The following is a 12,541-nucleotide window of genomic DNA, read 5'->3' as shown; positions in this document are numbered from 1 at the left end:
ATTAGTTTTAGAGAAGAAAATTTACAAAAAAACACATTTTTAAATTATTTTTTTTGCTTGCCAAGTCAACTCTAAACATCTATAGAATTCTGTCAAGTGGCCGTAGCACAGTGAATAATCTACCTACATCCCTGTCCCCTGCCTTAATTCAGTAAAGTCAGTAAATACGGTCCATTTTAAATGACATGCTGCAGCACACCGATAAAACAATGCATATCAACCTCAAAACTGGCATGTCCACACATAGTATCTGACCTGCTGTAGCGTATCGATGCAGGCATGACCTTGATACCAGCTTGTTCTAGGCTTTTTAATTTCTCAACCTCCTCTATGACTTTAGGACCACAAGCTGTAGACAGCAGGTCCTCCCCGTCTTCTCGCTTAGCAGAATGAACTTTTACATGTGATGGGTTACTAGGTAATTGTTCAAGGGAAGAAACTACTTTGGCTTCAATGTCCACATCATGCAAGTCATTTTCTTCTTCCTCAATCGTCCCAGAATGATTTTGGCTATTAGGGTACGCAACACAATTAAACTACATGACAATCTCTTGGTAAATATTACATGCTCTATCAATTATCTATTTATATATGTTACATGTTAAATGACATTTTTTTTTACCATATTAATCAGACACACACGCAAACAGAAAGAACTGACATTTGGGACTAGGATTTTATTACCCATTTTATATCTACTGTTGGATATCAAGATCAAAACATCTATATAAAAGATGTTTAAACAATCCATTTACACAATATCGCAAGTTTCTAAAGACGGACAATCTCTTCCTTTGTTGATTTTTATATTTGGTTTATTGCATGACATTCAATACACAAACAAAAACACCAAGATATACAAAACATCTGTACAAACTAAAAGAAAAACTGTGATTCCTGTAGCAAAGTGTACTATTTCCCAGTCAATATTCCAATATCCACATTGTGTGCTTTATAGATTATGACCCAGCTACCAAAACAAATGAAATGGTACCTTTAAAAGGGCTCTCCAGTGCTAAGAAAACATATCCGTTTTCCTGGCACTGCAGGACTCTGCAGTGGCCCTCTCCCTCCCCTCCCAATATCCCATGTTGCTGAATGGGGTTAAAACCCCTTCAGCCACTTACCTGAATCCAGCGTCAATGTCCCTCGGTGCTGGGTCAGGCTCTGCCCACGCTCCTCCCCCGCCGATGTTATTCAATGCTTTCCTATGTGGATTCTGACGACGCTGGAGGTCCTCATGCATCGCGTGAGGACGTCCAGTGTCGTTTAAAACACTTTTCGTGTTCTAAGATCACGGAAGTCCCTCTAGTGGCTGCCTCATAGACAGCCACTGGAGGAGGACTTAACCCTGCAAGGTAATTATTGCAGTTTATAAAAACTGCAATAATTACACTTGCGTGGTTAAGGGTGGTGGGAGTTGGCACCCAGACCACTCCAATGGGCAGAAGTGGTCTGGGTGCCTGGAGTGTCCCTTTAAAGTATTATTTGTTTCTTTCACCATTGGAGGTAATTTTTAAGTTTATTTGGGGGAGAGTCATGTGATTTTTGAATATACTTTTTAAAATTTGAAAAATTATTTCAATAGATTTTTTTTCATAAATGGATACATTTATTTTAAACATGGCATTTTTTATATATAAATACTTTTGCAAAATGATTTTTTTTTTTTAATCTAAAAATATTAATTAGAAATTAATCACTGGTGAGAAGAAATTAATTTCTGACAAATATGTCATGGGCTCCCACTGCTGTATGAAAAACGCATGTTAATAATGGCTACATAGCTGATGTACTAGGCAGGGAGTACTTCAAATGCTGCAGGATACCAGTTGATATATTGATAGGGAAGAGAGATCATAAGCAAGTTCCTCTCTGCGCTTCATTTAGATGTACAAAAGCAATTAAAAAGGTAAGCATCAATTAAAGCAAATGTAATAATATATTGCTCCGCTTACTGCATTGTGAGTAACTTTTAAATGAGAAGACTTGTTACAAGAGGTACACGTCCCAATCCCGTGCTGCTCTCCTGTCTATTCTGAGAATTTACTATCTGAAAGAGCCGTGCAGTAACCTTTAAGCTTACCTAGAGGCATAAGAGGCCTGGTAATAATTTATGTATGTGAAAATTGGCAAGAACATACTATTAGAAAACACGAAAAAGTGTAATTAACTATACATGTGCTGAAAAATAACACCGTCTATGGCAGAGATTGCTGATCAAATGACTAAATGGGTCAAAATATTCCATATGAAATATCCGGTGTTTAACTTTTTTCATGAATCCACGTTTACAAAAAGTGAAGTGCTTTTTGATGTGATATGTATCAGGGTTATTCACAACAGTAATAATTTGCTAGAAATTCAAATTCAAATCTTCAAGTCAATTCTGTTTTTAGCTGAACTCTGTTTTTAGTTTAGTTTGCCTGTTTGGTCTTAAATTTGAAATTCACTTTGAATTCCCAGTAATTCTCACAGAAAAAAAATAAATATATATATATATACATACATAAACACACACAAACACATATATTAGAGGAGATGTATAGAGATGCATTCTAAGTATTCTAAGTATGATAACCATATAAATGCAACTGCATTAAGCAATTCTAAAAATATAATTAAAAAATATATATATCTCAAATTAGGATTTCATGTACTTTACCTAAAAGGGCGCTCTCCTCCGAGAGGTGATGTGGCAGTACTCCAGCTCTTCCTGCAGTCCTCGCGCTCCGTCTTCTTTTTTCGTAGTGGGGCTGGCATGTAGGCTGTCTGGTTGCTTTTGTTGGGGAGATATTGATTAAAAGGCACAAATGCTTTGTTTTCACCAAAGGACACCCTCCTTGCAGACATGTCATCTTTCCTTACATCAGGTAACCTTCTGTGTGGCAGGTCAGACTCTGAGTCACTTCCTCTTCCTAAGAGAAAGACATTTTCACATAGTATGCATATGAGAAGAATATTATTACATAAAAAAAAAAAAAAATTGTATATCAACAATTACTGCATCAAATTAGATGTTTGTCCAATTATGCAAGATCAGGGGATGAGGATGCCTTTAGCTGGTATTGGAATTTGCCGACTCTTAAAATAAATAACACTCAATACAAATGGGCAATAATGCATTAACATAAACAGCTTACAAGGTTACTCCAAGCAAAATAAATACTACAGCCGGCTGTAGTGGTTATGATGCCAGGAGATGCCTGGACCACTAATGATGTCCCGGTGATGCTACGGAAAGTGGAATAACAGTTCCAGTAGCAGAGGGTTTAAACTCTGTAACTGCAGTGTTTCAAAGTGAGATTCCAAGTACCATGAATACTTCAAATTACAGAAGTGATGATGGTGCCTGGAGTACTGTTCAATTTAAATAATATTTAAAGTCTGGATACACATCTGATAGAAAGCAGGAATGAGCTTGTAGGAGGGAGTCAACAGAAAAAGTTGGAGACTAATTAAACGCTGTGTATTGATCCAATCCAAACAAAGCTTTCCAAATTCAAAATTGGGCCAGTGACCAAAAAATGCACATATTGGGTAAAAGTTTTCCACTAATTTCCTAGTGCAATAAACCCCCCCCCAAAAAAAAAAACTACACATTTGGAAGTTACATAACATCTACTACATACAATCATAAAATGAACTAAAGTGGAATCAGAATGCTCAGTTTAAAAGCTCCCTCTTTGTTCACAATGTTTCCATAAGAGAGAGAAGCACATTCTAAATATTTCATGAAGTTAACATTTAGCATTGCAACCCAACCCTCGTTTTTGGGCAGATTTATTGCAAAACCACTTAACCACATTTTGTAACCTTTTGGGTAACCCAGAAACTATTCCAGCCAGGATTCAATGCTCGATCTTCTTATATAGACTAAATTTGTATTCCATCTGCTTTTTCTGTTTGTTTTTTAACAGCATGGGGTTTTCTTTATTGCATTCCTTTCTCATTATGGCCCCCGATGCTTTAATAATAATATTCCACTGTAGTTTAAGTTGTTAGAAACCATGACAAAAACAAATAGTCTTTGGATAAGAATATTTCTCTCTCTTCAAGTTGGATGGAGCACAGTGCAGTGTTACAAATAATAAATAAAACCATAACAAACATATAGAAAACTGGTGTAATGTATGAATACACACATCTACACACATCCATATATTAATACGGAGTCTGTGAGCAATAGCACATTGACAGGCAGAACTGTATATACTACGTTTGCCAGAAAGGAAATCGTAGCCAAAACTGAAAACAAAAAATATAAATTATAAACACTAAAAATGGCTGGGAAAAATGTGCCGAGTATTCAACACTATTACTTTTTAATGATGCTAAAAGAGAAAGATAAAATACACAGGCATTTCAATTCCCAGAAGGATGTTTGTTTTGCCATTCATTGCCTAGTCGCTGTTAAAATCATTATTGCGCGACATTGGAAATCATCAAAGCCGTTTGACAAGCAACTATTGATTGATCAGATCATGTTCCAAATGTCAATGGAATATGAGCTGATCAACAATTCGACTTTTATGTCGAAGAAGCAACAATGGTACAAAGATTGGTTAAAAAAATACAAGGGCTTATTTGGACACTCTTCTAGCTAGATAGTTTATTATATTTGTATTTTATTGTGAAGTATTTGTTGGCCTTACTAAGGGACAAATCAAATAGAATATAAAATAGATGTGGATCTAAATAAATGACTATATGCTCTAAATTATCTGCTCCAAAATTTGGTGATGGTTTTTTTTTTTTTTTTTTTTATTTTTTTTTTTTATTTATTTTATTTTTGTTATTTATGCTGGTTCCTATGGGATCATTGTGACACTATCTTTCTGTACAATGTCAAATAATGTGTAATAATTTATTCAAATATTTATTTGTTTGTAACACTGTACATGAATTGAATCTCTTAAGACCCAACATAATTGTCTTTTATTGTGAAAAAGGAAAATGTTTCAATAAAAATTTATTACAAAAAAAAAAAAAATACACAGGCATTTTAGGTAGCACATCTGTCTGAATAAAATATTACATTCCAGTGTTTATTTAGGATGGTCTGAATCCCTTTGTGAATAATTTACTAAAGTCCATGTCCCTTTCTCCATCTTATATATAGTCTATGCCTTACACAGTTGGACTACATTGCACTTACGCTCATAGAACTAGTGAGTGTCACAGAGGTTTTCAGTGTTAGCCTATGTTTAAATTAAAGTGACTAGTGAATCGAAGTTCCTGCTCAACACACTTTCACGGGAAAGATAATAAAGTAGGGGGAAACCACACCAATTGCCAAAATGCGTTGGAAGGAGTAAACAGTTAAAAAGTAAATAGTTTAAAAAATAAAAGTCACGCCCTTTTTAATAAAATTTATGTATTAGGCATAACGATCCAGCACATCCGATTTATAGCAAAAAGGGTGGGGGGTGGGAATCATAATGAAATCATTATTTTCAGGACTATAGCCCAAAAAAAAAAAGTACAAAATAAGCATTTAAAACACATCCTGGGAAAAATAAATGTTCCAGTACTCCTGTTTAATGCAGATGTTTTGGACTACAGTTCATTTATGTTTAACTAAATGTGCTAGCATCAACACTTTGGAAATTTGACCTGCCACAAAAATGAGTTTTTGATTTGATTTTGGTATTTTTTGTTTTGTTTTTATAACATTATAGCAGTGTCATAAAGGTATGGTAAACAAGCCAAATGTTACTCATTATGAAACGATCTTCATGGTTTAGATGGGATGGATAAAGCCCAACACCAAGTTGCTGTCTAAAATTATGGCTAAATTCTCCATCTAAATAGCAAGAGACTTAATCTCTTTACTCTTCCCCCACGGCCAGGGTGTGCATAAACGGGGTCTATACAGATGCATTCCCGGTTAGGAACGGAACTAGGCAGGGCTGCCCCCTATCGCCACTCTTATTCATCCTGGCCCTGGAGCCGTTCCTACAAGCAGTAAGGGACAACCCAGATATCTCGGGGGTGACGGTGGGGGCAGACCACCACAAAATCGCAGCATACGCGGATGATATGCTATTCTTCATCACTAACCCAGAAATCTCCCTCCCAAATCTCATGGCTGAGTTTAAGACATACGGCCAAATCGCCAACCTCAAGATTAATTATGCTAAATCCTCTATCCTCAACATTGGCTCCCCCAGGGGGAGGGCAGACCAAATCCGACGAAACTTCCCCTTCCAATGGCAAGACACCGCTATTAAATACCTGGGCGTGAGGCTCACGGCCGACCTCTCCAAACTTTACCATACTAACTTCACCCCACTGCTGGGAACCATACGGAAGAATCTGACAGAATGGGCCACACCCCACTTTTCCTGGCTTGGCAGGGTTGCCATCGCCAAAATGAACATTCTCCCACGGGTACTGTACCTATTTCAGACAATACCAATCTCACTTCCTACCACCTTCTTCTCAGCACTCCGAACCCTCCTCATTAAATTTATCTGGAAAGGCACTAAACCCAGACTCAAGTACACACAACTCACACTCCCCAAAACAGCAGGTGGCCTGGCAGTTCCTGACCTCAAACTGTATTACCAAGCATGCCACATGCAACGGGCCCTGGAATGGGCAAAGGAGGGAATCAGCAAACCCTGGAAGGCCATCGAAACACATCACGCAGGCAGGCCCCTCGCGGCCCTTCTGTGGTTGGACCCCTCGATTGGTAGGCGGTCAGTGCACCAACAACCCTTCATCGCCGCCACTCTAACCTTATGGCACTCACAAGCGAGGAGTCTACGCCTCTCCTCCTTCCCATCCCCACTGCTACCTTTGGTATACAACCCGGACTTTGAACCGGGGGCAAGACCAGGAAACCTCCGCTGCGTCCTCCGACAAAACTTACCCAGACTCCGAGACATGACGGCCAATGGGAAAATCTTGCCCCTACAGACGCTAACGGGCACACCCACCCACCCCTTCATGACGACATTCAGATACACCCAAATTAAGAACTACATCACCGCCATACCACAACACCCCGACGTATACAGGGACCTTACACCATTCGAACAGTTGTGCCAGGACCCGGAGCCCTTGCCCCATAGCGTATCCTTCATTTACTCTATGCTACAACGACAACAGGGACACCCCCCACCCCCTTTCATGTCCAAATGGGAGACCGCCATAGGAGAAATACTCACCGAGACCCAGTGGCACAAGATCTGTGACCTAGTACACCACTGCGCAATAGCTAGCAAAACACAGGAAACGGCCTACAAGGTCCTCACACAATGGTACCTGACACCAGAACGTTTACAGAGAATGCACTTAGACACGGACGGCCTATGTTGGAGGTGCAGGAGAGGGGTTGGATCCTTCCTCCACATATGGTGGGAATGCTCACTCATAGTACCGTTCTGGGAGAAAATAGCTGCCATAGTGGCCCTGTTCACGGACAACGCCCCACCCTTCCAGCCCGCCCCGTATCTCCTACACCACACGACAACCCCCACGCCACGATACAAACGCTCCCTGACCATCCGAATTCTTAATGTCGCAAAGCACCTAATTCCTTTACACTGGAAAAAAGACACAACCCCACCGCTCTCCCTGTGGTTTACTAGAATGGAGGAGTTACGAGTGACAGAGGAAAGCTGGTATTCAGCCCAAGACCGAATGCAGACATACTTAGACACATGGGCACCCTGGTTGACACGGGTGGGTACAGAGGCATTTCGGACTGTGCATTTACAAATGGGGGGAGGAACTGACGATCCCCAGGAGGAGACACTAGGAGACTAACGGGATAATCCACACTCGGCTCAAAACTCAGTACTTCCTTCCCACACCCTATCCCGCCCACCCCACCCCCCTGTCCGGTCCAGGCGGAGCGAGGGATCGGGGGCCCGGGGAGCTGGGCGGGGACCAGCCCCACGGGGGCGTAAGTGGGGCTACGACGCCTGATGGGGTGCGGCCTTATGCGGTACCCAAAACAACCTACGGCCTCACGGGGGTAGGGGGTGGAAGTGCGCCAGTATCCGTGTACTTTTGAACTAGCTATAAATGATATCTTAGAATGCTAAATGCTAGTTGCTCGTACTTTCTGCAACTTGTTTGCTTTATCAGAACATATATAGAATGCACCATTTTTAGGTACTGTGGCCGAAAACAAGTGCCTGTGACTCAGACAGGGTACAGGCCAGTAGAAGTTCTGAACGGTTCTTGTTTCGTTGTATTGGGGGTTTGTTGATCCACTCATTCGGCTCCCCACTCGGTATCCAGACTAATGGATGACTATGCTGCCCCTTCCCCCGAAAATCCATTCATACAAATACAAATACTTTAGTCTAGTATTAAACAATAGTATCCGTAATCCTGCCTCCCAGGTATTTAAGCCTTCGTTCCATATACAAACGGAACGGCACTAGGCCTACAATCCAGAGTGCACTGCGTAGACCTAGAACTTGTATGTTTAACCCTCGATTCATTCACTCTCTCTTAGTAATTACGATGGGGATATAAATATGCCGAATTAGACTTTTGTTCAAAGCCATATGGCTGGTTTCAATTGTTTATCTGCTTATATGTAAACCGACAGCTGGACCTGCGCGTCCATGCAATTTCAGGTGATTCGAGAGACCTGCGAGTCTCACATTGTTCATTGTGGAAAATACCTAAAATGATGATATGCTTTCAATAAAAACATATTTACAAAAAAAATAAATAGCAAGAGACTTGGTACTGTTTAACATTATAAAGCTGATCATTTAGCAAGTTTATGTGAGTGGGGAAAAAATAAAAGCTTTAAATAAAAAAAATAAAAAAATAAAAAAGTCTTAAGGACAGCTGGGAAAAAGAGCATTGGAAATCCAGCCATACTGAGTGAGCACTTGATTCCAAGAACACGACAGCTAAAAACAATATTTCATGCAAAATTGGCAAGTACATGAAATTACAGTAAAGAAAAGTAAAAAACGAACAGGGAGGTCCACAGGCTATAGAATCATTAACATCAAAGCTCTATATCTCTTAAGAGAGCTACAAACTATTTTTGAAAAGAGCTTTGGACTTCATAGTGGGAAAATCAGCAAAAAATAAATAAAATTTTTAAATAAAATACAATAGTCAGTGGTGATGTTAACATTTTTGTTACAGAGAAACATTGGGATGACGAGAAGCATCCTATTGGTGCTATAGTTCTCCAAATTCTAAGAAGCAGGCAGAGTAGGCAGAGGGGCTCTTGTGGGAAGACCAGGACCATCCTGGATAAAAGGTGTTTTTTTATTTTCAGGTTCTAAAGGTGGAGCCTTCAATCTGTATGTCGTAAAGAACACACTAACTTTGTAAATAAGTTAATATAGGAGTGTTCCTTTAATAGAAAGGAAGTCCCTGTTCTGATATCTGTAAAGCAAACAGCAATGAACACAAGACCATAACATTTATCAAACAACTGCATATACAGCTGTGCTCAAAAGTTTGCATACCCTTGGAGAATTGGTAATATTTGAACCATGTTTAAAGAAAACATGAGTGAGCAGACAAAACACATTTCTTTTAGTCCTTATGGGATTCATAATTAACTGTAGGTTATAACAGAATGGCACAATAATAAAACAAAACATGGCAACAAAAATGAAAATGACCCCTGTTCAAAAGTCTGCATACCCTTAGTTCTTAATACTGTGTATTGCCCCTGTTAGCATCAATGGCAGTATGCATAATTGTCTATGAGGCCCCTAATTCTCGCAGGTGGTATAGCTGCTCATTTGACTTGGCAAAATGCCTCCAGGCCATGCAAAGTATTTTTTTTCATCTTGCATGAATCGCACGTTGGAGATCTCCCCAAAGTGGCTTGATGATATTAAGATCAGGAGACTGTGATGGCCTCCATGAGGCGTGTCAAGGAGTCTGGCATATTGTACCCAGACTTTGTGGCATTGGCGCAGTAAAGGCTTCTTTCTGGCAACTCGACCATGCAGCTTATTTTTGTTCAAGTATTGTCATATTGTGCTCTTTTTTCCGAGCAGCCTGTACAGTATTTCTCCTGAGGTTACCTGTGGGTTTTTTCTTTGTATCCCAAACAATTCCTCTTTCTTGGTCTACCTGACCTTGACTTGGTATCAAGAGATCCCCAAATATTTCACTTCTTAAGTGATTGAACAGTATTGACTGGCATATTCAAGGCTGTGGATATCTTTTTATATCCTTTTCCATATTTAGAAAGGTCCATCGCCTTGTTTCGCAAGTCCTTTGACAGTTCTTTTCCGCTCCCCATGGCCCAGTATCTAGCCTGCTCAGTGAATCCATGTGAGAGCTAAGAAACTCATTAACTATTTATACACAGACACTAATTGCAATTTAAAAAGCCACAGGTGTGGGAAATTAACCTTTAATAGCCATTTTAACTTGTGTGTCACTTTGTGCGTCTGTAACAAGGCCAAACAACATTCAAGGGTATGTAAACTTTTGATCAGGGCCAATTGGGTGATTTCTGTTATCAATATGATTTTTAAAGGAGCCAAAAAACTATGTGAAAATAAATGGCTTCATATTATCACTATCCTTTAATAAAATATATTTTTTGCATGATCAGTCATATTCTCAAAATCAATGCCAAAATGTCACAATTTCTTCCAGGGTATGCACACTTTTGAGCACAACTGTACATGAAGGTTTGTAAACCATAGGCAGTGTACAAACCTAGATACCTTGAGAGATTTTCATTTATCAAGCATATTCGTTACACAACGGTATTAGTAAAGTTTAACAATTTAGTCGCAAACTTCCTCTTACCATCACTGCTTCCTCTCAGCACCACATCTGGAGACGGAGTCTGCTGGGAGCGAGAACCAAACGAGTCCAGGCTGTCAAAGGAATCATCCCTGCCATGTCTCGGAGGAGAGAGCGAATCACTCCTCTCTGAGTCCCAGCAATCTATGTAGCCACTGTCGCGAATGCTTCGCTTTGGACTCTCAATTTCTTCATTTTCCTATAGTTAGACAAAAAGGCAGGACATTATGGCTTTAGATTTGGAATTACAATTAATGAAGGCAGAGTAAGCTATTCCAAAAGCAATCTGCAAAATGCCTGCACACTGCTTAATAACCAAAAGTACAACCCTGGAAGATCAGTTTAGACATTACATACTTATTCCAAAGAAATCAGACTGGTGGGTGTTTTATTGTTCCAAATGGAAAGTGGTACAAAGTTCTTGTTAGATGTTAAATCAACCTAAATAAAGATTAAATTGCACATTTTTTTTTCTCCCTAAGTGGCCCTCCGTATTAAGGTTTTGACGCAGTGGATGCTACAGTTGAATTTCACAATAGGACTCTGCAACGTTCCAATAATTTAAAAAAGTGATTCTGCCCAAAATGTAAAGGAGGACTGGGTTGGGAACCCCTGCATTAATGGATTCCATGTCTATCGTAAAAGTAATACAATCAAATACCCTTAAATCCAAGAATGTTATGCGATTCCCTTCCTTTCAATGAATAGCTGTGGAGCCAAAAATCAATATTAGTACTGAAAACCAAGGTTTGAATCCTGGTCAACATCTCAGATTTTGTCCCATATTTATTCCTACACACCAGTAAGCCAGCACGTGTCCCTGGGCAATACATTTAACTATACGCCCACATGAATTATATGAGTGTAACCTGAACCAAGGGAGTCATACCAGCTCAGACGTCACCCGGATTAACAAGGTCTGCATCAGATGGTAGAGAACGTGGGCAATCTGACGACAAGTGGGCTACTGGAACAATCCATTCCAGGACATGAAGTGAGAACCTAGACCTGATTGACTGCTCCTACAAAAGCAGATCCAAATGAGAGGATTGCTACATAAAACGTATATGGGAAATATGGATGAACAAGAGACCTCCATCTACCCTAAAACCAAAACATCTAATTACACAACGTTTAAACACTGTCAAGAGGAAGCTAGTGTCACCACTGCAATAAGATGGATTACACAAAACATCATACATGAGGAGGCAGAAATTCCCATACTCTCATTTATACTTACAGAGGATTGCCAACCTGAATTTCTTCCCCAGCAGCAATAAGAAAGAGGATTATAGAAAAGCTAGCAGTCCTCGACTAACGGACAATATTACCAAAGATCACTGAAAAACTGACACCATACAGTATGTTATCAGTGCTGAATGAGACACTGTCCACAGCATCAGTAGTCATCCAAATGCTTGACTACAAGATCAAGGAGAAATGTAAGGAGAAAATGCTCACGATGGAGACTAAGACTGGAAGATAAAGGCAACATATAAGGAAGTTTGTTACCTGGATCAACCTCACAGAGATGGAAAGATTAAGGATAGATCCTGGCTACTGAGAAAATACAGGGATATGACCATACCAGAAGCACTGGAAACAGTTAAGCAAAGACTGACAGCACCAGAGAAGCAGAAGCTAAGAGAATAAAAGTCCTGTTTACCAAAGATCCTTTGGAGATGTATGCACACCTGCATGATAACATACCAACCCAGAGCAGAGACTGAAGAGTACTGGAAAAACATTTCGGAGAAAAAAGCAGCACGTAACACCA

The 12,541-nt window shown here is 39.7% G+C and overlaps 1 protein-coding gene across 4 annotated transcripts in view; it reads right to left on the bottom strand.

Annotated features, from left to right (window-relative positions):
- The window catches only part of LIMCH1 (LIM and calponin homology domains 1), a 245,787-nt gene that overhangs the window by 51,301 nt on the left and 181,945 nt on the right, over positions 1-12,541 (bottom strand). For all 4 annotated transcript variants that reach the window (XM_063457904.1, XM_063457907.1, XM_063457908.1 and 1 more), the window contains exons 7-9: positions 10,768-10,963; positions 2,666-2,918; positions 256-510 (exon numbers count right to left, since the gene is read on the bottom strand). In XM_063457904.1, coding sequence (XP_063313974.1) covers positions 256-510; positions 2,666-2,918; positions 10,768-10,963 — 704 coding nt within the window. The remainder of the gene's footprint in view (positions 1-255; positions 511-2,665; positions 2,919-10,767; positions 10,964-12,541) is intronic.

Source organism: Pelobates fuscus, chromosome 6 (genome assembly GCF_036172605.1).
Source record: "Pelobates fuscus isolate aPelFus1 chromosome 6, aPelFus1.pri, whole genome shotgun sequence".
Classification (NCBI taxonomy): domain Eukaryota; kingdom Metazoa; phylum Chordata; class Amphibia; order Anura; family Pelobatidae; genus Pelobates; species Pelobates fuscus.
Note: the sequence above shows the minus strand (reverse complement) of the source record. Positions and strands in the feature narration are given on the sequence as shown.